The sequence below is a fragment of the Entelurus aequoreus genome, linkage group LG02 (genome assembly GCF_033978785.1).
Source record: "Entelurus aequoreus isolate RoL-2023_Sb linkage group LG02, RoL_Eaeq_v1.1, whole genome shotgun sequence".
Lineage (NCBI taxonomy): Eukaryota > Metazoa > Chordata > Actinopteri > Syngnathiformes > Syngnathidae > Entelurus > Entelurus aequoreus.
This window is the reverse complement of record NC_084732.1, coordinates 77,496,917-77,522,980: the sequence shown is the minus strand read 5'-3', so window position 1 is coordinate 77,522,980 and position 26,064 is coordinate 77,496,917. Positions and strand designations below refer to the sequence as shown.

The following is a 26,064-nucleotide window of genomic DNA, read 5'->3' as shown; positions in this document are numbered from 1 at the left end:
GTGGCTGTGCCAGCAATCGGAGGGTTGCTGGTTACTGGGGTTCAATCCCCACCTTCTACCATCCTAGTCACGTCCGTTGTGTCCTTGGGCAAGACACTTCACCCTTGCTCCTGATGGCTGCTGGTTAGCGCCTTGCATGGCAGCTCCCGCCATCAGTGTGTGAATGTGTGTGTGAATGGGTGAATGTGGAAATACTGTCAAAGCGCTTTGAGTACCTTGAAGGTAGAAAAGCGCTATAAAAGTATAAGCCATTTATCATTTAAAAAATGATAATTTAACATCCATCCATCCATCCATTTCCTACCGCTTATTCCCTTCGGGGTCGCATAATAAAAAAAACAAACTAAGACAAAAAACAATAGTAATATAAAACTACACTAAAATAAACAACAAATTAAATATGAAATATAGTGACACAGACACACATAATAAAAACAATAAAACAATTTAAAATATTTAATAAATCATATACTAAAATAATAAAAAATTAAATCATGTATAAAACAATTAATGATATAAAACTATACTTAAAATAACTTAAAAATATAAAATAGTCACATATGCGTACCTAATATAATACAAAATGATATAAACTAGGGCAATTAGGGAAAAAAAATCAAATAAAATAAAATATATTACAATTACAATCCGTTTTGGGATAGTATCACCTTTGCGTCATTAATAGCTCGTAGAGGGATTTTATTGGAGTGGAAATCACAGTTTGCCCCCAAGGCCTCCCTATGGCTTAAAGGACCTCATGTTTTTCTTAGATTTAGAGAAAATTGAATATAATCTGAGGGGTACACCAAAACAATTTGACTTGACCTGGGGCTGCATAATTAGTTACATAGCTGAATTAAAGACACTATAGGATGAATGTGACACTCACTGTTGACAATGAACCTTTTCACTTACCTCGACTCTTTTTTCTTTGTTGTTGTTGTTGTTTTTATTCAGTGACACTTCTCTGTTTGTTTGTGAGTTTTATTTTTGTCGTTACCTTTTTTTCCCCCTTTTAATCAGTTATTGTGATTCTCTATCTGCTTGTGGTGAAGGGGAAGGAAGTACATTGCTACCCACTGTGACTGAAATGTAGGCTTTTATTATTTTTCTGTAATTTTTTAAAATTGTATTTTATTTATTTATTATTATTATTATTATTCTTATTATTATTCTTATTATTATTATTATTATTATTTGCTTTGAGGGTGGGGGACAAAAAAATGTCTGTTTTCTCAGTACCTGTATTATGATTTCCCTATCAAATGAATTAATAAATATTATTAGAAAAATTAAAAAAATTAAAAATAAAATAATTACAGTCCGTAAATTAAAAATAAAGGAATTACAGTCCGTAAATATAACAAAAATAAAAACAACCTCTCAATTAATTTTCCATCAACCAGATAGGTTCCTTTATTCCGAATGAGTCCAACACGCCACTAGAGGACACTGTTCTGTGGAGCACACCTTCATTTTTCGGTCGAAAACCGGAAATAGACAACCTATACCCGCGTCGCTCGTAAGACGGACAACACAAGACTCTGCACACAAACATATTTTTTTCGTGCTTATTTTCCGAGTAAAACAACACCATGCCGGTCACCTGTGCGTCGACGGGGTGCAATAATAAGTTTGTGAAGGGGTCGGAAATCAGATTTTATAGGTAAGTTAATGAAAGCGGAGTTATTCTACTGGTATGCAGACTAATATGTTTTATAACACAACAAAACTTTGTCCCCAGCCAACCCACATTTGAAACTATATACTTTTTATTTGTATTTGGTTTGTTTTAACTTGAATAATGCCGTAGCCACTTGTTATCTTATTCCAACTAAAATTATTCATAATGCTTTTGTATAACAATGTTATAATACAAAACTTTACTTTCTCCAAGTGCCACATTAAAAAACATGACCAACATTAAAATACAGTAGCTTAGTAGGCCTAAATATTCATTAAAAACAAAAAAGGTTTTATTTAAAAAAAAAAAAAAACCAATGATGGTCACACACACACACTTTGTGTGGTGAAATTAACCTCTGCATTTGACCCATCCCCTTGTTCACCCCCTGGGAGGTGAGGGGAGCAGTGAGTAGCAGCGGTGGCCGCGCTCTGAAATCATTTTGGTGATTCAACCCCCAATTCCAACCCTTGATGCTGAGTGCCGAGCAGGGAGGTAATGGGTCCCATTTTTATAGTCTTTGATATGACTCGGCCGGGGTTTGAACTCACAACCTACCGATCTCAGGGCGGACACTCTAACCACAAGGCCTTAAAGACTATAAAAAATGGGACCCATTGCCTCCCTGCTTGGCACTCAGCATCAATGGTTGGAATTGGGGGTTAAATCCCCAAAATGATTCCAGAGCGCGGCCACTGCTGCTGCTCACTGCTGCCCTCACCTCCCTGGGGGTGGAAGAAGGGGATGGATCAAATGCAGAGAGTAATTTCACCACACTTAGTGTGTGTGTGACTATCAGTGGTACTTTAACTTAAAGGCCTACTGAAATGATTTTTTAAAATTTAAACGGGGATAGCAGATCCATTCTATGTGTCATACTTGATCATTTCGCGATATTGCCATATTTTTGCTGAAAGGATTTAGTAGAGAACATCGACGATAAAGTTCGCAACTTTTGGTCGCTGATTACAAAAGCCTTGCCTGTACCGGAAGTAGCGTGACGTCGCAGGTTGAAGGGCTCCTCACATTTCCCCATTGTTTACACCAGCAGCGAGAGCGATTCGGACCGAGAAAGCGACGATTACCCCATTAATTTGAGCGAGGATGAAAGATTCGTGGATGAGGAACGTGAGAGTGAAAGACTAGAGTGCAGTGCAGGATGTATCTTTTTTCGCTCTGACCGTAACTTAGATAAAAGGGCTCATTGGATTCCACACTTTCTGCTTTTTCTATTGTGGATCATTGATTTGTATTTTAAACCACCTCGGATACTATATCCTCTTGAAAATGAGAGTCGAGAACGCGAAATGGACATTCACAGTGACTTTTATCTCCACGACAATACATCGGTGAAGCACTTTAGCTACGGAGCTAACGTGATAGCATTGTGCTTAAATGCAGATAGAAACAAAAGAAATAAGCCCCTGACTGGAAGGATAGACAGAAGATCAACAATACTACTATCAGGAGACACCGAACCAAACACTGCACCTGTAACTACACGGTTAATGCTGTGCCGCCTGTCGAAGCCTAGCAATGCTGTTGCTAACGACACCATTGAAGCTAACTTAGCTATGGGACCTCGTCAGAGCTATGATAAAAACATTAGCGCTCCACCTACGCCAGCCCTCATCTGCTCATCAACACCCGTGCTCACCTGCGTTCCAGCGATCGATGGCGCGACGAAGGACTTCACCCGATCATCGTTGCGGTCGGCGGCTAGCGTCGGATAGTGCGTCTGCTATCCAAGTCAAAGTCCTCCTGGTTGTGTTGCTGCAGCCAGCCGCTAATACACCGATCCCACCTACAGCTTTCTTCTTTGCAGTCTCCATTGTTCAATAAACAAATTGCAAAATATTCACCAACACAGATGTCCAGAATACTGTGGAATTTTGCGATGAAAACAGAGCTGTTTGTATTGGGATACAATGTGTCCGAATACTTCCGTTTCAACCATCGACGTCACGCGCAAACGTCATCATACATAGACGTTTTCAACCGGAAGTTTCGCGGGAAATTTAAAATTGCACTTTATAAGTCAACCCGGCCGTATTGGCATGTGTTGCAATGTTAAGATTTCATCATTGATATATAAACTATCAGACTGCGTGGTCGGTAGTAGTGGGTTTCAGTAGGCCTTTAATATTTTTGGCCACAGTAACATTACACACATTTTAAACAGTACCACTGTGGTTAGAATATGTAATTGATTCTTTGGCATAGTACTAGATGGAGTCCACGTACCACCACCGTTTGAGAATCACTGGCTTCGTATATACACGTGGACAAAAGTGTTAAAGAAGGAAAAAGACAGGGACTTTGACCAAATGAGTTACTTGACTTCACTTTAGATGATCGGATCTCCTTCCAAACTGATATTAGGCTTTTAAGTTGGGGTCTGATCATGACGAGTTAGTTAGTTTTTTGTTTTTGTTATCCAGGCAATAATCACTGGTAGCAGTTATAAGACAATATGTGGATCAGAATAATTTTAATTTAAACCAATATTATTCTATGGGTGAAAATTATTCTGAAATAATGACTACAATTGTATTTTACTTGTGTTTTCATTGTAAACATTACATAAGGTCATGGTTTGACAGTGACATCGCTAGTTAAAATTTTCCCTCACCTAAAAAACGTAGTCGCACAAAAGTATTTAACCTTAGAGGGGGGAAAAGCTGAAAAAATAAGTACAAAATAAAATGTGTATTAAAAGTATAAATAAAATAAAAATATGGACATAATAATTAGGGGTGAGAATCTTTGGGCACCTAATGATTTAATCGGTTTCTTTGGGTGATGAGTCGATTCATTACGATTCTTGATTCAAACCGATTCTAACAATGTATTAGTTAATATAATAATTATATTGTATTTTTTCAAAACAGCTTACGGATTAGAAAAGCTCCTTCTGGTTGCATGGTCCATCCATCCATCCATTTTCTACTGCGTGTCCCTTTTTTAGGGTCGCCAGGGGGGCTCGAGCCTATCTCAGCTGCATTCGGTGACAACCTAAAAATGTCTTTTAAAAATAGATTGTTTTTTTATATTGATTTTTGAAAATTATGAATTGATTTAGACTCAGGATAAATAGGAATCGCGATTCAGGTGTAAATGGATTTTTTTGTGCACTCCTGATAATACAAATATAAATACAAAATTGTACCTCCCTGCTGTGTGTACACTTGTACAACTTTACGATGAACCAGAAAATTGAATCCAAATACTATTAGGATTCATTTGATTCTGACTTGTTTGTAGTTTAATTTTAAATTAAAAGTAGATTTTATTAAATTAAATTATATTTTAATTTCCAGTCACCAACCGGGTGGTGCAGACATGGCGCGTGGTCAATTAAAGACACTGCATGTGCTTGAAAAACAAACGGCTCGTGGCTACGAATCGAATTGTTCACTTAAAAGAGCCGTTCAAAAGACTTGATTTGTTTGCGAATGTCACATCTCTACATCAGACCAATGATGAAGCATACTGTACTTAGAAAATACTTATATTGTAAAACATCGCAGCGACTCAGCAATGTTCTTGGTCTGCTTTGCCTCATCTCGCTTGAATCTGTGGGTGTTGCAAAACCCAAAACCAGTGAAGTTAGCACGTTGTGTAAATGGCAAATAAAAACAGAATACAACGATTTGCAAATCCTTTTCAACTTATATTCAATTGAATGGACTGCAAAGACAAGATATTTAATGTTCGAACTGAGAAACATTGTTTTTTTTTGCAAATAATCATTAACTTAGATTTTAATGGCAGCAACACACTGCAAAGAAGTTGGCTCAGGGCATTTTTACCACTGTGTTACATGGCCTTTCCTTTTAACAACACTCAGTAAATGTTTGGGAACTGAGGAGACCAATTTTTGAAGCTTTTCAGGTGGAATTCTTTCCCATTCTTGCTTGATGTACAGCTTAAGTTGTTCAACAGTCCGGGGTCTCCGTTGTGGTATTTTAGGCTTTTAATGCGCCACACATTTTCAATGGGAGACAGGTCTGGACTACAGGCAGGCCAGTATCCGCACTCTTTTACTAAGAAGCCACGCTGTTGTAACACGTGCAGAATGTGGCTTGGCATTGTCTTGCTGAAATAAGCAGGGGCGTTCATGGTAACGTTGCTTGGATGGCAACATATGTTGCTCCAAAACCTGTATGTACCTTTCAGCATTAATGGTGCCTTCACAGATGTGTAAGTTACCCATGTCTTGGGCACTAATACACCCCCATACCATCACAGATGTTGGCTTTTGAACTTTGCGCCTAGAACGGATGGTTCTTTTCCTCTTTGATCCACAGTTTTCAAAAACAATTTGAAATGTGGACTCATCAGACCACAGAACACTTTTTCACTTTGCATCAGTCCATCTTAGATGAGCTCGGGCCCAGCAAAGCCGGCGGCGTTTCTGGGTGTTGTTGATAAAAGGCTTTGGCTTTGCATAGTAGAGTTTTAACTTGCACTTACAGATGTAGCGACCAACTGTAGTTACTGACAGTGGTTTTCTGAAGTGTTCCTGAGCCCAGGAGGTGATATCGTTTACACACTGATGTTGGTTTTTGATGCAGTACCACCTAAGAGATCGAAGGTCACGAGCATTGCCGCTTATGTGCAGTGATTTCTCCAGATTCTCTGAACATTTTGATGATATTACGGACCGTAGATGGTGAAATCCCTAAATTCCTTGCAATAGCTCGTTGAGAAATGTTGTTCTTAAACTGTTCGACAATTTGCTGACGCATTTGTTCACAAAGTGGTGACCCTCGCCCCATCCTTGTTTGTGTTAATGGAAGCTGCTTTTATACCCAATCATGGCACCCACCTGTTCCCAATTAGCCTGTAGGATGTTCCAAATACATGTTTGATGAGTATTCCTCAACTTTATTAGTTTTTATGCCACGTGTGCCAGCTTTTTTTAAACATGTTGCAGGCATCAAATTCCAAATGAGCTAATATTTGCATATTTACGATTTACACAACGTGCCAACTTCACTGGTTTTGGGTTTTGTAAATTGAAATTGAAAGAATATCCAGGAGTTCCTCAGCAAAATACCAGCTGCAGTGTTGCAGGTCATTGATCTTCCACAGGATTATTCTTAAGTGTAACCTAACCTAAAGGTACCTAAGTCACTCGTGGAGAGAGCCACAACCTTTCAAAAAAGGACCCCTATAGGAGAGGATAGACCTCATTTATTCTGCAATGGGGAAATTATGTGGTTGCAGTGCAGATTCAAGAAGTCCACAAAATACAAGGTTAAAACACATTAAAGCAAGAAAGAAACATTAAAGAACTTAAAGGACATACAATACATTAAAGAGAACAGAGCTGATGCATTTCTACATACAGCTACAAAACTTAAACACAACAAAAAACAAAATGAGCAATAGATGATACATATAGACAAACAACGAGACAAAAACACAATTTCAACACCTGCATACAGCACACCAGTGTCAATCTGTCAACAGCAGTTTTTAATTTATTTTTAGTCATAGTCTTTTGACGAAAATGTATTTTAGCTTCAGTCAAATTTTAGTCATTTAAATTGATTTAGATTTACTCTAGTTTTAGCCAACGGAATTACACATTATAGTCAGCTAAAATTATAGTAAATTTAGTAAAATATAAAGTAAAAAGGCCTTTTTAAATTTATTTGAAAGCACCTTTAGTTACACTACCTGCAAAGCATTTGTTTAACACAAAAGTAGCATGATCTTATGGTCAGGAATGATGTATGATGCATACAATGGTTAATGCCAATAAATGTCTTTCAAGCACAAAACATGCCTTCATTATAATTTGTTTATGAACACGGGAGAACCGGAAGTAGCAAATACACATAGCTTTAACTTACAGTTGTGTAGATGTCACAATGACTCTCCCGCTGATGGCATCACATAGCGTCAAAAGTAAAACTTGTCCTCTTCACTTTCTCCCGTGTGTGCACATACTACAATGTGGAACATGTTAAATCCACACATTACTGTTTTTGCGGTGAGAAATTCAACTTCCTCATCTCACAAGGAAAAGCATCTGATTGGCTCTCCTTCGTAACTAACTGCCGGCCCCTCTTTCATATATGCGCAGTTAAAGAGCTGGGATTGGACATATTACGAACTTGTCTCACCCGTCTACAAGACAAAATAAAATATAATCTGATTTTGTTTCTGACATTTTCGTCTCATTTTATTAGTCGGAGAAAATGTCAGTTATTTTGTTATTGTTTTAGTCAACGTGCATTTTGTTTTGTTTCATTGTCGTAAGGGGAAAATATGTTGTTGACGACAACTAAGATGTAAATTATTAGTCAACAAAATTAACACTGCTGCACGCCGCAGTGGCCTATGCAATGCTCCACGCCATCGTCCACTGGGGTGCGAGACAGGAACAGACCCAACAAAGCAACCATGAGAGCCCACTCCGTCTTAGGCTGCCCAGTAGCTCTCGGCCAATGCCCAGTTAGCGCAGTTGAGCGAGAATTGTCCGATACATGCTTATTCAGCCAGGGCTTTGTGGAATTCGTCCATCCTAGGATAGGATAGGACTTTATTGTCATTGCACAAGTACAACAAAACTTTGTTTTCAGCACAAACCCGTTGAAGATTAGACAAACAAACAGTGTACAGGGTTACAGAACAGGAACGCTGCTGGGTCGCCACAAGGCGCCCCGTAAAAGATGGGAAAAAGGTAAAACACTGGGGAGGAAGATGAGTAAGGCTGAGGCTCAACGCTAGCTTCGCAGCCCCGTCTCTCCCTCCGCATCTCCTCCGGTCTCTCCACGCGGACTCTGCTGTGACAGAGAGCCAGCATCTGGTGTCAGGTGCAAACATGGCCATGGCCAAAAGGCTGCTCCGAGGTAGGTCCAAGAGTTAACAAAAAAGCATAGCAGAAGTCACAAAAGTGCCACTCCTTGTTGCGCAGTCCCTAAAGGGCATGAAAACTCAAAAAGCATGAAACACATTAACACAAGAGGGAAACATCCAGAACACAAAAGGAGGATACACAAGAGCACAGAGCTCCTGCAACCAGCAGGCACTACAGTAGCGCCATATTGGGGGAAAAAAACTGAAAAGTGATCACTGAAATAATGGTTCAACTGTCTAAAAAACAAACTACCCATTCCATGCATTATTTCTTGTCAGGTTTCCACTAAGCAAACCTTCCCTTTCCGCCAAATGGGTCCAGAGCCTGGGGTTGAAAAACTTCATCCCAACAGCCAACACCTGCCTGTGCTCAGACCATTTCGCACCCGACTGCTTCAGGGACTACAATGGCAAACAGTTCCTTAGGGAGGACGCAGTGCCGACCTTGTTCCCGCTTGGGCAGCCCCAAGACTCTTCAAAGGTTTGGCAAATGTTTCTCTTCTTCTTCACTAACCATGGTCAAGCATGTAATCCTTTACTATAAATGTAAGCATAAGCTCTGTCCAACAATTGACAGATAGAACTACGGAAACGGGCCTCAGTGACATTACCCAGGGAAGCAGGTGCCGCAAATCAACTGGCATCACAAGCAGAGCGAGACAAAGGGCGGGAGCCTGCCATTCAACGCAGGGACAAAAGAAGCTCAAGAGTGAGTGTTCTATTGTTTTTCTATTACATTTTAATAAAGGGGAACTATAATGAATTTTATTTTTTGGACCTATAAATGTTATACAATGAATGCAGTTGGGATAGGCATCAGCCACCCCCGCGACCCCGAGAGGGACAAGTGGTAGAAAAGGGATGGATGGAAATGTTAGACAATGTTGGATAATCGTTTTAAACAGTGCCAAAGCATCAAGTCAAAAGGGTCATACATTTTGGTGTGAGATGTTCGCGGGGTTTTGCAGTCTTGTTACGTTGTGACGTCAACGAGGTGGACGTACTGATTTGGACATTAAGTCAAGCTTTCAGCCAGAGAAGTAGGAGCTCCTCATCCTCTGCTTCAGGCTATGAAAAAAGGACAAAGTAAAAATTAATAAAATGTTGAAAAAAAATAGGATAAAGTACTGTATTTTCCAGACCATAGGGCGCACCGGATTTTAAGGCGCACTGCCGATGAATGGTGTATTTTTTTAATCTTTTATCATATATTAGGCGCACCGGATTATCATCATCATCATCATCGGCAGCTCAGTCTCGAGAGACCATACTGATGCGCGTCTGGAGTCTTGTCATGTTGTTTGGCATCGTCTGCTATGGCTGCGCAGTCCGATCTGTGAGTGACAGTCTTTATTGCAGTTTGTGCAAATGAATAAGGTGGCCTGGGTTTGAGGGGTTGCTGCAGTGCATTTCCTGCGTCTCCTCTTCTCTGCTGCAAGCCGATCTCTTGCCACCTCAGCTTCTGCACTGCCCTTGTGGACAGTCTGACGCCAAGCATTTCTGTCCATGGCCTGTACCTCCCAGCTGTCAGGAGAGATGTTGCATGCTTTCATGTCTCTTTTGCAGACGTCCTTGAAGCGTAGTAGGGGGCGACCAGCTCGTCTGGTGCCAATGGTCAGTTGTCCATACATGATGTCCTTAGGTAGTCTTCCATCCTCCATCCGTCGGACATGGCCGAGCCAGCGGAGACGGCGTTGACTCAGCAGGGAGTACATGCTGGGGATCTTGGCGCGCTGCAGGATGTTGGTGTATGGGATGTGGTCCTGCCAGCTGATGTTGAGGATGCGCCTGAGGCACCGCATGTGGAAGGTGTTGAGCCGACGTTCTTGCTTCATATAGGTGGTCCAGGATTCACTTCCATAGAGAAGGGTGCTGAGAACGCAGGCCTGATATACACGGATCTTGGTGTGTTCTGACAGCGCTCCGTTCTCCCACACTCTCTTGGTCAGTCTAGCCATGATGGTATTTGCCTTTCCGAGACGCCTGTCCAGTTCGATGTCCAGTGAGAGGTTGTTGCTGATTGTTGATCCCAAGTAGGTGAACTCGTCCACAGTGTCCAGTCTGATGTTATCAACTGTGATGGAGGGGGCAGTACTGATGTCTTGTGCACTGATGTTGGTCTTCTTCAGGCTTATTGTGAGCCCAAACTGCTTACAAGCATCGGCAAAGCGGTCAGCCAAACTCTGAAGGGCATCCTCTGTGTGAGTCATGAGGGCTGCATCATCAGCAAACAACATCTCCCTGATGAGAACTGTCCTGACCTTGGTCTTAGAACGCAGTCGCGCCAGGTTAAACAATCTCCCATCAGACCGGGTGTGCAGGTATACACCATCAGTGGAGGAGTCGAAGGCGTAAGACAGGAGCAGGGAAAAGAAAATCCCGAAAAGGGTTGGTGCAAGTACACAGCCCTGCTTGACACCACTGTTGATACAGAATGGTTCTGAGGATGATCCGTCATACAGGACTGTGCCCTTCATGTTGACATGGAAGGAGGTCACCATGCTGCCGAGCTTTGGGGGGCAGCCAATCTTCTCAAGGAGCTGGAATAGGCCTTCCCTGCTGACCAGATCGAAGGCCTTGGTGAGGTCTATGAACATCATGTAGAGTGGCTGGCCTTGCTCTCTACTCTTTTCCTGGAGCTGTCGAAGGGAAAAGATCATGTCAGTTGTCGACCTGCCTGCTCTGAAGCCACATTGGGATTCTGGATAGACACGATCCGCGAGTCTCTGCAGCCTGTTGAGGAGGATGCGTGCATACACTTTGCCGACAATGCTGAGAAGGGAGATCCCTCTGTAGTTGTTGCAGTCACTGCGGTCACCTTTGTTTTTATACAGTGTCACAATGGTGGCGTCACGCATGTCTTGTGGGACTGCACCTTCCTCCCAGCACATGCAGAGCAACTCATACAGAGGCTGAAGCAGGGCAGGTTTCCCGTGCTTGATGGCTTCAGGTGGGATGTTATCGCTACCTGGTGCTTTGTCGTTTGGGAGGGCATCAATGGCTTTGCTGAGCTCTTCCATAGTGGGCACTTCATCTAGCTCCTCCATGATGGGCAGATCCTTCGTACCACTAAGGGCAGCATTGGAAACTGATGTTTCACGGGAGTACAGTTCTGAGTAGTGTTCCACCCATCTGGTCATCTGTTCCTCCCGGTTAGTGATCTTCTCCCCTGACAGAGATTTCAGGGGGGCAATTCCTTTTACTGCAGGGCCAAGGGCCTTTTTGATGCCGTTGTACATGCCGCGTGTGTTTCCGGACTCGGCACAGCTCTGTATTTCCTTACACAGTTGTTGCCAATATTCATTGGCACACTGTCTAGCAACACGCTGGGTGGTGTTCCGAGCCCTTCTGAGTGCTGTGAGTGTCTGTTCATTTGGGCATTCCTTGTGTGCTAAGAAGGCTGCACGTTTAGCCTCTATTTCTGGTTTCATCCTTGGAAGGTGGGCTTTGAACCAATCCTGGCAGGGATGTTCTTTCTTGCCAAACGAGGACATGGCCGTGTTGTAAATTTTGTCCCTCATGGCATTCCACTTTCCTGTGGCGTCATGATCTGGCAAGTCCTGTAGGGCTTCATCCAGGTTGGTTACATATGCGTCCACCTTAAGGGGATCTGACATGTGTACTGTGTTGATCCGGGGGCGGCCTTTTGGTTTGGAGTGATGTAGCTTGCGTGGCTGGAGACGCACTTTGCTGCACACAAGGGCATGGTCAGTGTCACAGTCTGCACTATGGTAGCTTCTGGTGATGAGGACATTGTTTAAGGCAGAGCGCCTGGTGATGGCAAGGTCGAGTTGGTGCCAGCGTTGGGACCGCGGATGCCTCCACGACACTCTGTGTGATGGTTTACACTCGAAGAAGGTGTTTGTAATGCAGAGGTCATGGTAGGAGCACAGTTCCAGCAGCCTTTGACCATTCTCATTTACCTTCCCTGTGCCATGACGTCCAAGGCAGGAGGGCCATGACTTGTGATCTGCACCTACTCTGGCATTGAAGTCGCCAAGGAGGAATAAGGGCTCATCTTTTGGGAGGCCCTTTATCAGTTCATCAAGCTGCCCATAGAACTGGTCTTTTGTGTCTTCCGATGAGGTGAGAGTGGGAGCGTACACACTGAGGATGTTGACATGACCAGCAGCAGTGGCGAGGCGGATGGACAAAAGGCGCTCGGTGCCACCTGAGGGAGGCTCCACTGCAGCCAGGAGGGTGTTTTTGATGGCAAAGCCAACACCATGCTGGCGGGGCTCTTCGGGTTCTCTGCCCTTCCAGAAGAAGGTGTAGTTCTCCTCTCTGAGGGAGCCGCTGGAAGGGAGCCGGGTTTCTTGGAGGGCAGCTATGCTGACGTTGAGTCTGGTGAGCTCTCTGTCAATGATGGCTGTCTTTCTGGTGTCTTCCACCACTCTGAGGTCATCTGAGATGCCTGTGCGCATAGTGCGCACGTTCCAGCTACCAAATAGAAGAGCTGGAGTCTTCTTTTTAATTTTCTTATTGTTTGGTGCAAAGATTTACCGTCTGCTCATCGTGCCTTTACAGTACACTAAGCTCCAGGCACCCACTGAAGCAGGCAAACGTTGGCGGGCCGACACCCTACTGACCGGGGGCTGCCCGGTTTAAGGCGGGCAGTAGTCGTCCACTGGGACACTATGATCCCTCCCACCGTCGAAGCTGACCCGCGGCGCCCCATACTTACGCCAATCAGATGGGACTTATAACCCGTAAACTGCCAGCTTCCGTGTTGTGTCCTCACTCTTGCGAGCGAGGCTGGAGTGACCTCTCCAGTTTTTGTGACCTCCATGGCGCAAGCCTGGGCATAAGGTATGGGGACTTTGGGTTGCCCAGTCGTCAGAATCCCCCTCTTGGCTTGGCTGACGGGATCCAAAGGAATGCGGAGCATGACGTTTGGCACCAGCTTTGCTGCAGGAGTTGCCGGAAGGGTGTTGTCTTGCGAGCACCTATCCGCCTTCGGGGCTCCACTCCGGATTTGTAAGGTTTACTCCTTTACACTTGGCCGTTGAGTCCTATGTGGTCTTCCTCCGCCCTAGCCGTTGGCTGACTGGTGCAGCTCCTCCGCCTAGTGGTGCAGTGTACACACCACCCCCTCACGTGGTTTGGTCTGCCAGCTGAGGCAGTGTACCGGGGTGTGGCGCTTGGAGCCAGCACGTGAGAGATTTAGGGGATGGATGAGAACCGGTGAAGCGTGGCCTCCCTACGAGTAGGGAGCAGCTGCCAATCAACAAGGGTGCTATCTCTACCCACCCCCCTACGCACCGGATTATAGGGCGCAATAAAGAAGTCATATTATTATTATTTTTTTCTGAATTGAAAACACTTCCTTGTGGTCTACATAACATGTAATGGTGGTTCTTTGGTCAAAATGTTGCATCGATTATGTTTAATGCAGAGGACAAATTTCACCACATCTAGTGTGTGTGTGACAATCATTGGTACTTTAATCTTTAATCTTTAATCTTTTAGAGATCATCTTCAAGCCGCTTTCTGACAGTCGCTTCCGGGTGCGCCGTTTTGTGGGCGGTCTTATTTACGTGGCTCACCTTTGACAGCGTCTTCTCCCCGTCATCTTTGTTGTAGCGGTGTAGCGTGCAAGGACGGGAGTGGAAGAAGTGTCAAAAGATGGAGCTAACTGTTTTAATGACATTCATACTTTACTTAAATCAATAACGGAGCAGCATCTCCTCATCCGGAAACAACCACACCGGAAATGTGTCCCATGAAAAACCGTCCGACCGGAACTCTAATAACTAAAGTTCCTTGGGTGAATAATGTAAACTTACTACGCAGGTATGTTTTAGCGTTTCCATGGCGAGTTTACTGACAGATATAAGTAAGAACTTTACACGGTGGATAATGTCCCATAACAAGAAGATAGAGAAAAACTCAGCATCAAGGGCTGGAATTGGGGGTTAAATCACCAAAAATGATTCCCGGGCACGGCACTGCTGCTGCCCACTGCTCCCCTCACCTCCCATGTGGTGAACAAGGGGATGCGTCAAATGCAGAGGACAAATTTCACCACACCTAGTGTGTGTGTGACAATCATTGGTACTTTAACTTTAACTTAACTTAAAAAGAAGAAGCTTATCAACTATGGCGTCGGTGCGAATGGGCGCAATTTTTCAGGATTTACGCAGATCCCAAATACAGATCAGCAGGTACCAGAAGGTAAGAAAAGTTGCTTTTGCATAATATTGCAAAACAAAACGCCAGAAAATATGTCTTACCGTATACACACGCCATAATAATACTTGTATGTTTAATGCGCCGACAATCCTTCAAGAGGTGCGGCTTCCTAGCTTACCAAAGTCGTACTAAAACATTTTGATAGATTTTTGAGCGACGTGTGTAATGTTCTATATTTTCAATGGAACATTTAAAATGTTGGTGTTGTTTACTTGAGACCCATCATAGGGCAGTCTACACTTATCTCTTATGTTTGTCTGCCATCTACTGGTCACACTTATCATTACACCATGTACCAAATAAAATAGCTTTGAGGTGGGTAAGCTCAACCCAACTTATTACTTACATTAGGCGCACCAGGTTTTAAGGCGCACCGTCGAGTTTTGAGAAAAAAAAAGGATTTTAAGTTCGCCTTATAGTCCAGACAATATGGTATTATTTTCGCTTGATCTTGGCATGTGCATAATAACACTGGCAGGCGACATGCAGTAATAGAAACACTACTAAAAGCAGCTTTTTTTATGCAAAGTCTGAATCGATTGGTAAGTGTGCAGGTGTACGTAATGGTGTGACCGGGTGAATCTATATAATTTTTGTGAAGTTTATTTTTGACAATGTCTAAAACTAAAATAGACAACCTCAAGAATACATAATTAAAATTTATATTTTCAAAAGGTAAATTATGATACTTTTATAGAGGGTGGGGCGTGGATTCATTTGCAATCTAGAAATGCCTCCAGAATCGAACATCTTGCAGACAGACTTAAAAAACAGGTTATAAAAGCGACTCTGGGGTAAAATTTCCACCAAAGCATATCCAAGACTCATCTGGACCACAAGGAAGTATTTTAAATGTAGATTAAAATGATTACAGGGCCCTTTTCAATTAGGCAAGATGACGCGTCATCTAATTTGCATAATTGGCCATGACGCAAGTACATGTAATTTTTTCAACTTGGCTAAAAAACGTTGTACATGCATAATAATGGAACACATACGGTACAAAAATTCCGGTACCTGAGAATCAATCAACGGTACCAATTTTCGGTACTTTTTTGTGCGTTAATAAATATTGTTTTTGATAATAAAATCACTTTATATACCGTATTTTTCGGACTATAAGTCGCTCCGGAGTATACGTCGCACCGGCCGAAAATGCACAATAAAGAAGGAAAAAAACATATATACGTCGCACTGCAGTATAAGTCGCATTTTTTGGGGACATTTATTTGATAAAATCCAACACCAAGAATAGACATTTGAAAGGCAATTTAAAATAAATAAAGAATAATGAACAACAGGCTGAATAAGTGTACGTTATATGACGCATAAATAACCAACTGAAAACGTGCCTGGTATATTAACGCAACACATCATGGCAAGAGTCATTCATATAACTATAACATATAGAACATGCTATACGTTTACCAAACAATCTGTCACTCCTAATCGCTAAATCCGATGAAATCTTCCTCCCCGGTGTTGCCTCTGGTATGTCCTTTCTTTCTGCTGCTCGATCGCCGTTCTCTGCTGCATATTTCACTACGTCCAGCTTGTAATCTGCAGTATATGATTTTCTTTTCGGTGCCATTTTAGTTCAGCCCTTCTCAGTTTTTATAAGTTACCGCCAATGTTGATGTGATCCATTTTAATAGCTACGGCAGTAGCGTATAGCATATAGCAGTTAGCCTACCATGACCCACAATGCACTTCTGCCATGACCCTCCCCCGCCGAATTCTTATTGGTTGACGTGTGAGTGACGATTGCTGACGTGTGTGTGACGATTGCTGCCATTTGCTTCGTCTCTTACGCGAATGAGATAAATAATATTATTTGATATTTTACGGTAATGTGTTAATAATTTCACACATAAATCGCTCCGGAGTATATGTCGCACCCACAGCCAAAAGTATGAAAAAAAACTGTGATTTAAAATCCGAAAAATACGGTACTGCAACATTTAATAATGAGCTGATTATTATTACTGCTGTCCAGTTGTTATATCTTGTTATATTAAAACTTTTCTGAGTCTCAATTACAGTTGCAAGTCCAAGATGTTAGACGGTAGTAGTGTGTAGTTTATGGTGTGTTGGCTAGTTAGTCTTTGCTGTCTAGTCTTTTGTTAACCCCTAAAAAGTGTTAATACTGTAAGTATTGAACTTACTACGCACCAGCTGTTTGATTGTCATGTGAATCTTAGTTTTAGTTTTTCATTAGCAAATTTGGAGGTGTTGAAATCGGCATGTAAAATCCCTAATGCTAATCAGTACCATGTCAATAGCAAAGCCAATGTATATTAGCGTCAAGTTAGCGCGTTTTTTTAAAAGTGGAGCTTTATTGAACTTATGTTGGAGCATTTTTTGAGTCACTATTTTGTTGCAATTGAAAATTGCAACATTACCTAGTGGTAGTTTGGCTGAGTCCGCTCTCAGTACTGCTGGAGTGATCGCTTGGTGCCAAAGTGTGAAAAGCCGGCTGACGTCACGCGCAACTCCTGTACCGTAACAAGGCACCGTTTTTTATTTGAATCGGTGCCCGATAGGTGCGGCAGGATTCGGCTGGTGCCAAAAAAGTACCAGAATCGGTACTCATCCCTAGACATTCGAGCTGGGAATCTCTGGGCACCTCACAATTCAATTACGATCACGATTCATGAGCTACGATTCGATTAAAAATCAATTATTGATGCATTTTTAATTTATGTATGTTAATGCAGTTTTACATTTATTTTCGTTTGACTAAATACTGTAAGCATTTATCAATTGCAACTTTTAAAAGCAGTGTATTTGTAAAAATAAACAGTTATACATTATTTCCCATCACATGTATTAAATTAACTGGATTATAAGTGCCCTAAAATAGAGGAGCTGCTCGGATCTCTCCTCCGCAGCTACATTTTAGAACTGTCTGCATTACTTTATTTACAATGAATATATCGATTATCGATCATTGACGTTTACTAATCGATCGATTTATATACCGCTGGATCGGGCGGTATAGCTCGGTTGGTAGAGCGGCCGTGCCAGCAACTTCAGGGTTGCGGGTTCGATCCCCGCTTCCGCCGTCCGAGTCACTGCCGTTGTGTCCTTGGGCAAGACACTTTACCCACCTGCTCCCAGTGCCACCCACACTGGTTTAAAAATGTAACTTAGATATTGGGTTTCACAATGTAAAGCGCTTTGAGTAACTTGACAAACGCGCTATATAAATATAATTCACACTTCACTTTTATAATCGTTCTTGTCCGAATTGCGATGCATCTAAAAATCTATTATTTCCCCCACTTCTACTATACATACATATATTTAAAGACAAACCTGTTATATATATATATATATATATATATATATATATATATATATATATATATATATATATATATATATATATATATATATATATATATATATATATATATATATATATATATATATATACACATATATACATATATATATATATATATATATATATATATATAGTATACATTTAATGACATACACAAATATGCCTTTTTTCTAAATTTTTCCACTTTTGCTGGGTTTTTCTTTGTTTATTTTAATTCTACAATGTGCAACAGGCCCATAAAAAAAGAAAAGCTCTGTCAGCTGATGCAGTTTGGATACCCATGGCTTACAAATTTTAATTGCATCGTAAGGCTGGGTTGCAATCAATGCTCAACCCTAATAATACTAAATGAGATTACATTGTGGTTGTGTACAGTATATACTGCGTGGCTGTGTGAGATTCAAACATTTGTAACAACTCCAAACCTGTTACACTCCCAAAGTCTAAATTTAGTGAGAAAAGATATACAGTTTATCATAAAGCCCTAGGGGGGCTTCTGTTTTTTTTCTACAAAGTGTAATCAAGTCCAAAAGTCCACATTATCAATTCTATCGCTAACTAATATCGCTGTAAGTGAGCCCGACCGACCACAATGTGTATTTAAGACGGGTTGTCATGGAAGTGGGCTACAAGGTTCTATCTAACTTTAGAGGTCCTCACAGTACTCAGCTTAATCTGTATCTGCTCTGAGGCAGGTGGCTTATTTCACGATTAACTGTAGGGAAAATGCCTAATGCTGCTTATGTTTCTTCCAGGGTGGACGCGGAGGCCGTGGGGGAAAACAGCTGTCTGATAGGTGAGACCTTGTGGGTGTTGGTAAATAGAAGTATTGGCATACGCGTTTCTCTTCATTGTTGCTGAATTGTTAATGAGTTAACCATCCCATACGAGCCTGCTCGTGTGTTTTAGCTTAAGTACTCAGCTTTTTTCCAGACTACTAGAATAATATTCTACACAATTATGTTGCTTCATCTTTTATTATTATGAATTAATCAATTTAAATGTTGCAGCCCTATTATTTATAAAGGCTTTAGAGTGATTTTTTAAATTTTTTTTCCACAATAAGTGCAAAGCAGGAGTTGTGCGCTAAACTTCAGGTTTATGTAACACACAAGTTCACTTCCTGTGTGCCATATTCCTCCAAGTATATATGGATCACTCCTAAGAGAGCACATACTGTACAGTAGGTTCAATGTGAACAATAGAATAGCTTAGTTTCTCAGACAGTAATGTATTTATACACGTTTAGCTTGAAGTATGTCGTTTCTTAATGGGGAAAGACGTTAATGACTCTCGTTTTCATGTTGGCATGTAAAATAGCTAGCAGTTCTGTACATGGGTCGATCAACGTGCAGTTATTAATCAAGTTTTTTGGGGGAATTTCAGTTTAAAGTGGTGATACTAACCATTACTACTTATCATTACTTATACTTATGACTTATATTAACAGTTTATCGTTACATTTGTAGTAGGTAGTGTGAAACAGGCCTGGAAATATTTTTATTCGTTCAGTTTGTTGTATTCTAAGGCTATTGAATCGATAAAACTGGACTGTTCAGATTCTCTTAGAAGACGTTTAGCCTTTCATCTGAGCAGTTTTTTTTAAAATTTAGTTTGTCTTATCTTTTAACAAAAAATCTTTTACAGTTTTAGTAAAATTTTAGGCATCTCAATTTAATCAAAGAAATTACACATTTTCAGTTTTAGTCATCTAAAATTACAGTAAATTTACTAGACTAAAATTATTAAATCCCGGCCCCTCTCCCATACGCTGTTTAAGAGCTGTGATTGGATAGTTTCTGAGGTTGTGCCCCCACCATCTACAAGGCAAAATTAAATATGATTTGGATTTTGTTTGTCAATATTTTGAGCTCCGATTTATTCGTTGACTAAAATGTCAGTTCATTTCATTATCGTTTTGATTACTTTAGTCAGAGGAAAAGGTTGGTGACTAAGAAGAAAATTATTAGTCAACGAAATTAACACAGCATCTGAGCAGGCTTCATCAGTTCATGCTCACAGACTTACACTATATAGGACTGCTCTAGTCTGAGGTCTTGAAGCAGGATCCAAAGTATTCTCTTTACAAGAGGGGGCATGCCCAGACAAAGATGGAAAAGACAAGGAAACCATTAGTGTCTGGTCGAGGATTATTACTTGGGATCCTGCACCCTGAACTGATGAAGCCTGCCCGCATAAGCTGTGGAATGTCTCAAAGACAATCGGAACAGGCTAGTTGTGATCGATTCAATGCCTTGAAAGTAGTCTGTAACAAAAACAGGAAAACGTGAGGATGATTCAAAGTTGGTGCACCTAACTGGGAATTACTGAGTAATAGAGTATTGTAAAAAATCTCAAGCCAAATGTGGTTGTGACCTTCAGTGCAAATTTTAATTAATAATGACATTCCATTTACACAAACCTTGAAAATAAAGAGTGATTATTGATTGGAAAAGAACATTAAAGCAGTCCAGTGTGTGACGTCTCTCCTCTGTATCGTGCAGGCAGAACATCGCAGGCAAGAGCAGAGTTTATGACAGCAAAGGTCGACTGTTGTCCAACGGCAAGGACCTGTGTGACTGTTTGGATGTGGACTGCACGGGCTGCTTCTATCCCTGCACCGAGTGTAGCTCACGCAAGTGTGGGTTTGAGTGCCGATGTAACAGGAAGTGGCTTTACGAGCAGGTAGAAGTGGAGGGAGGTGAGATCATTCGCAACAAGTATGCTTTTTAATTTCAGCCAAATAAACACAGACTGTATATACCGGACACAATCAAATACAACCTAATAGAAAGCTAGCAAACATTTCACACGTTGTTGGAATTCTCAGTTCTTATCAGGGGCGGGTACCGTTCACAAGCGTTTTCTACCAAGCATACTTGCTTTGTTAGTATTGAAAACTGCAACATTACTTAGAGGAAGTTTGGCTGAGTCCGCTGTGAGTGCTGCATGAGTGAGTGATTGTTTACTTGAACCGGATGTGATGTCACCTGCAACAAAGGTATCGAAATATGACACCGTTTGATTTGACGTAAATGGATACCCAGTAATACAGATGGAATTCGGTCGGTGCTTATGAAAGTACTGAATCCGGTACCCATCCCTAGTTCTTTTTGATTGACACTGTAGGGGAGGTATTACGGTTGTCATACTTATAGGTTGGAAGAATCATGATATTACAGTTTTTTGGATCTTTTTTGATTACCAGTACAAGTGTGTCTAACGTTGTGGCCAACAAGTGTATAACAGAAGGATGGACTACTTTGATGAGGCTACATCAGGACGATGGCAGCCTAACCTTCAGATATTTCAGCTGCGTCTTGTTGGACTATAAAGGACTGTTTTAATACAATAGTAATGCTCAAAACTCTCGTTCGTGATAGAAGATAGGCAGAAATATTGGAGTATTTTTTTATTTATATAGGTTTGCATTCAACAGCTCTTGCTTTACTAAAAACTTTGTGTCAAAAACCATGTTAATAAACTTCATTTCCAATATAATGTTTCTACTGGTGATATACAGAACATTATTTTAGGATATAATTTAAAACAAGACAGATTTTGTGTTTGATTATGTGTATACTCACTTTTTAATAATGCAATTCAGATGAAAGTTTCATTAAATTTTCAGGAGAGAAGCAATTAAAAATTCAACTCATCAAAATGCATTTAATTGTACAGTGCAACAAAATCACACCGGCTGCTCCGGTTAGAAGCATGGAATACAAATGTTTAAAGGGGACCTATTCTACATGTTTAACTTCTTAAAACGTATGTGTATGTTAAAATAGTTTATTCTTAGTCTGTATGATTTGGAAATGCTACATCAATGAGGATGGTGTGTAAAAAAAAAAAGGCCTATCATCCACAATCTGTGAGACAAGATTACGTGTCTTTCCATTTTCTGTGCGTGCTAAATTTTGGAAAAACGGCCTGTAAGAGGCAGCTTTCAATGCAGGTATTGGGTATATGATCTATTCCGCCTATGAAAGCCTTTAAAAACCTCCGACACCGTTTCATACAATGGTGTGCAAAAATATTACAACACTTGCCATGACCTGAAAAACTAAGTTTTATTTCAATAAAAACACCCAAATAAAGCCATTGTTTCTTTCATAATGGAACCTGCAACCATACTTTTATTGCATAATTAAAATTTCAGAGACACTTGCATGATACCTTTGTCAATTTCTAGGGAACTTACTGCATTCTGGAATCAAATCTCCCTTTATATATTGATTACGACTGGCTTCTGAGAGTGTGGAATGACATTGAGGTTGAAACTGTGAGAAAATACTTAGGCACAATGCCAGAAAGAAGCACTGTTGTAATTATTGCCAAATGAATGAATGAATATTAAAATAAAATGTAAAAAAAAAGGACTGGACTGATAAATGTGTAGGTGAAATATTCTCAGTACTTTTGCCTTTACCTTTCACAATTGCAAAAAAGTGAAATTAAGGCTTTGTAATAATAAAACACTAGTTTCTTAAGATTTGACAAGTGTTTTAATGTTTTTGCACACCACTGTAAACATACTTTAAAATATGTACAGTATTTAACTGTAGAGGTTGCCCTCTAGTGCAGTGGTCCCTAACCACCGGGCCCCGCAAGAAATGTAATTTAAAAAAAATAAATTATTATTTTGTTTTTAAAATTAAATCAACATAAAAAACACAATATATACATTATATATCGATATAGATCAATACAGTCTGCAGGGATACAGTCCGTAAGCACACATGATTGCATTTCTTTATGAAAAAAAAAATCAACCCCCCCCCCCCCGGTCCGTGGGACAAATTTTCAAGCGTTGACCGGTCCCCAGCTACAAAAAGGTTGGGGACCACTGCTCTAGTGGGTTCTTCTGATCACCACACACTTGCACGAGAGCCTGGTATTCAGGATTTAACAATGTTTTATTGCGTCCACGCTTCAGCAATCTCACTCGACTTTTCAGTCCCAGTCTCTCCTGCTGCTCTGCTCTGCTCTCCAGCGTGTGTCTCGCTCTGCTCTCCAGCGTGTGTGTCTCTCTCTCGCTCCAACTACAACAACGTGTCTCGGTCCGGCTGCTGCTAATAAAGGCGACAGGTGATTAGATAACCATCCCCAGCTGGGCAATCTACTCCATACTTGCCAACCCTCCCGTTTTTAGCGGGAGAATCCCGGTATTCAGCGCCTCTCCCGACAACCTCCCGGCAGAGATTTTCTCCCGACAAACTCCCGGTATTCAGCCGGAGCTGGAGGCCACGCCCCCTCCAGCTCAATACGGACCTGAAACTGAGTGGGGACAGCCTGTTCTCACGTCCGCTTTCCCACAATATAAACAGCTTGCCTGCCCAATGACGTCATAACATCGAGGGCTTTTAGAGAGTAGAGTGCACAACTGCGCACACAACAAGGAGACGAAGCAGAAGAACGAGGAAATTACAGACATGGCGACGCCGTCGACGAGCAAGATGAAGAAATACGCTTGCAAGTTCCAAAACGAATGGAAACAAGAACTTCAGTTCATCCAGGACAGTTTGAAGGGGAAGGTGTATGTTGCATGTAAATTTTGTAGAACAGACTTCTCCATTGAACACGGTGGCCGAAATGATATACTCATCATGAACGGAGAAGTTAAACAGGACAATACTGCCATCTAATGGATAGCCACCGGAACACTGAAATAAATGATAAATTCAAGTCTTTTATTTTTTTTTCTATGTAAATAAAATAAATATATATATATATAGCTAGAATTCACTGAAAGTCAAGTATTTCATACATATATATATATATATATATGAAATATATATGAAATACTCGAGTTGGTGAATTCTAGCTGTAAATAACCACACCCCCCGCCCCCAACCACCCCCCCACCACCGATCAAGCCCCCCCCCCAACCCTCCACCTCCCGATATTGGAGGTCTCAAGGTTGGCAAGTATGATCTAGTCACCTGCCGCTGGCTTCGAGGCCGGTCCTTACACACCCCGCTCCGCGGCAGGCCCGCAGACCACGCCCCCCTCCACAGTAACGCACTGTACCAACAGGCACATTCATGATAACATGTATTATTTATCATATTCTGGTCATTTTAATAATGACCCAAACGTATTTCCAGTATAAAACGAGTGCTACCGTTGCCACACGCTAAATGTTTGAAAAAAAAAACTAAAACCGTGACTTACAAATGTCCGCTCTCACTGTGACGCCGACTGATGGTATCGTTGTATCTTTAAGCCCCTGTGTTTTCCTTGTGAGCAAGGCGGTGTGTCATTATGCCGGGAAAAGTAGTTCCTCTGTGTTACCTTTTTAACAATCCCAATATAAATACTGATCGGTAGACAATCAATCGGCACATCCTCACAGATAATACATTTTATATTTAGATTAATGTACAAAACTATGGAATTTTCTTAAATTCTTCCTTGCCAGATTATATAACATCTCATGTAGACGAGTGCTGATTTTCAACATAATATACACGTAAATCAAATATGTGGCTATATTGCCAAAAGGAGGCGTCAGAAAGTGCAATCAAGGAGCCAACGTTGTTACTCCATGGCTCTGATTGACTAAAATGCACTTAAGTATTTTATTATTTATTATTCAATCTTTTTGGTATATAAATACTAGTATTTTATTAAGTCAGTGCAGGTATGGAAATAGACTTCTTATCTCTCACTCTCCAGTGGAAAGGCCATGATCATGGATTCATTTATCGACGTGATAAAGTGTCTTATCGACATATTGGCTGTTGCAGTCATTTGTAAGGAAAGAGCACAGGCCTCAGGGGAGCCACTGGATAAAAAACATGCCGCTATTAAAAGACACCAATGACCCAAACACATCCAATCTGTTACCATCCATCCAGCCTGAAGGGTTCACAATGATCGCATTTCAAACTGGAATGAAACTTGCGGATTTAATTGGCTCCTGCATGGTGCTGGTGTTTTGCAAAATATAGCCGCTCTTATTTTCATTATGTGTAAAGTTCACAGACCCTGGCCTTCACTTTTAACTGAACAAATATTTTTATTTTAAAAATATATATGTAATATGTGTAAATAAGCCAGTTTGACCCAGATAGTCCAAGCTCCCCTCTAATACTGACAACATTAGCACTTATTTCAAGTTAGGGACCTAAAAATGATGTCTACTTGTAAAATTCCCCACAAAATAGACGAGAGTAGTGATTTTAGGCTTGTTTTTTTTACCAAGCTTCAGCACATTTTGGAATGCCAACTTTTAGCTCCAAAATGTGGGCGAGCCTGCTGATGTCACCCACAGAAGACTGGAGGCAATTTTATATTGTGTTGTATGTGTTTTGGTAGCTATCTTCATCTTGAATCATGCTGTTTTCATGCAGAACTTGAAGAAATGATTAAAAATGTCTGCCAGATGCATTGTTGCAGGTTGTAGCAACACAACTAAAGAAGGAGTCAGACTGCATACATTTCCAAATGATGGCAATATGAGCAAAGTATGGACCTCTCCACTCAAATTGACTCACTCAAAATGGGTCGGACCGAGCAAGAAGAATGGAATTTGGAGGTATCATACACTATATGGCCAAAAGTATTTGGCCACCTGCCTTGACTCACATACGAACTTGAAGTGCCATCCCATTCCTAACCCATAGGGTTCAATATAAGTATGTTTCAGCAATTGTGTAATAGTATAACGAGGTGAATGCCGCTACATTGATATTGATAAATGATTCATAGTTACAAGCGGCCCTCTGAGGGCAGCCATAACTGTGATGTGGCCCTTCGTTAAAATTAGTTTGACACCCCTTGGTTATGGTATCTGTGGAAGAGCAGGGAAATCCTTTCCTTTTTAAGTTTGGGATAAACACAACTCTTCCTATACCTGGCCGAGCAATCGTGGGAGAAGAGCCTTGGGCAGAGAGGTAAAGAAGAACCCAAAGATCACTGTGGCTGAGCTCCAGAGATGCAGTAGGGAGATGGGAGAAAG

General features: G+C 41.2%; 2 protein-coding genes across 3 annotated transcripts in view; one reads left to right on the top strand and one right to left on the bottom strand.

The window, feature by feature from the left end:
• The window catches only part of nr1h3 (nuclear receptor subfamily 1, group H, member 3), a 55,424-nt gene extending 47,722 nt beyond the window's left edge, over window positions 1–7,702 (bottom strand). For both annotated transcript variants that reach the window (XM_062032818.1, XM_062032837.1), the window contains exon 1: window positions 7,549–7,702. The gene's annotated coding sequence lies outside the window, so the exon portion shown is untranslated. The remainder of the gene's footprint in view (window positions 1–7,548) is intronic.
• On the top strand, window positions 1,466–22,420 carry arl14ep (ADP-ribosylation factor-like 14 effector protein). Its single transcript, XM_062032851.1, has 5 exons — window positions 1,466–1,666; window positions 8,837–9,038; window positions 9,135–9,266; window positions 18,854–18,894; window positions 20,603–22,420. Exons 1-5 carry the CDS (start codon window positions 1,596–1,598, stop codon window positions 20,829–20,831), a joined length of 675 nt encoding a protein of 224 aa, XP_061888835.1. The 5' UTR covers window positions 1,466–1,595; the 3' UTR covers window positions 20,832–22,420.
• Window positions 22,421–26,064: the final 3,644 nt, after the last annotated feature.

Bases quoted from the DNA above. Each gene is read 5' to 3' on its own strand.
- arl14ep (XM_062032851.1), top strand. From the start codon at position 1,596: ATGCCGGTCACCTGTGCGTCGACGGGGTGCAATAATAAGTTTGTGAAG. The intron at 1,667-8,836 runs GTAAGTTAATGA...ATTTCTTGTCAG, and splicing joins TCGGAAATCAGATTTTATAG to GTTTCCACTAAGCAAACCTT. The intron at 9,267-18,853 runs GTGAGTGTTCTA...TGTTTCTTCCAG, and splicing joins GGGACAAAAGAAGCTCAAGA to GGTGGACGCGGAGGCCGTGG.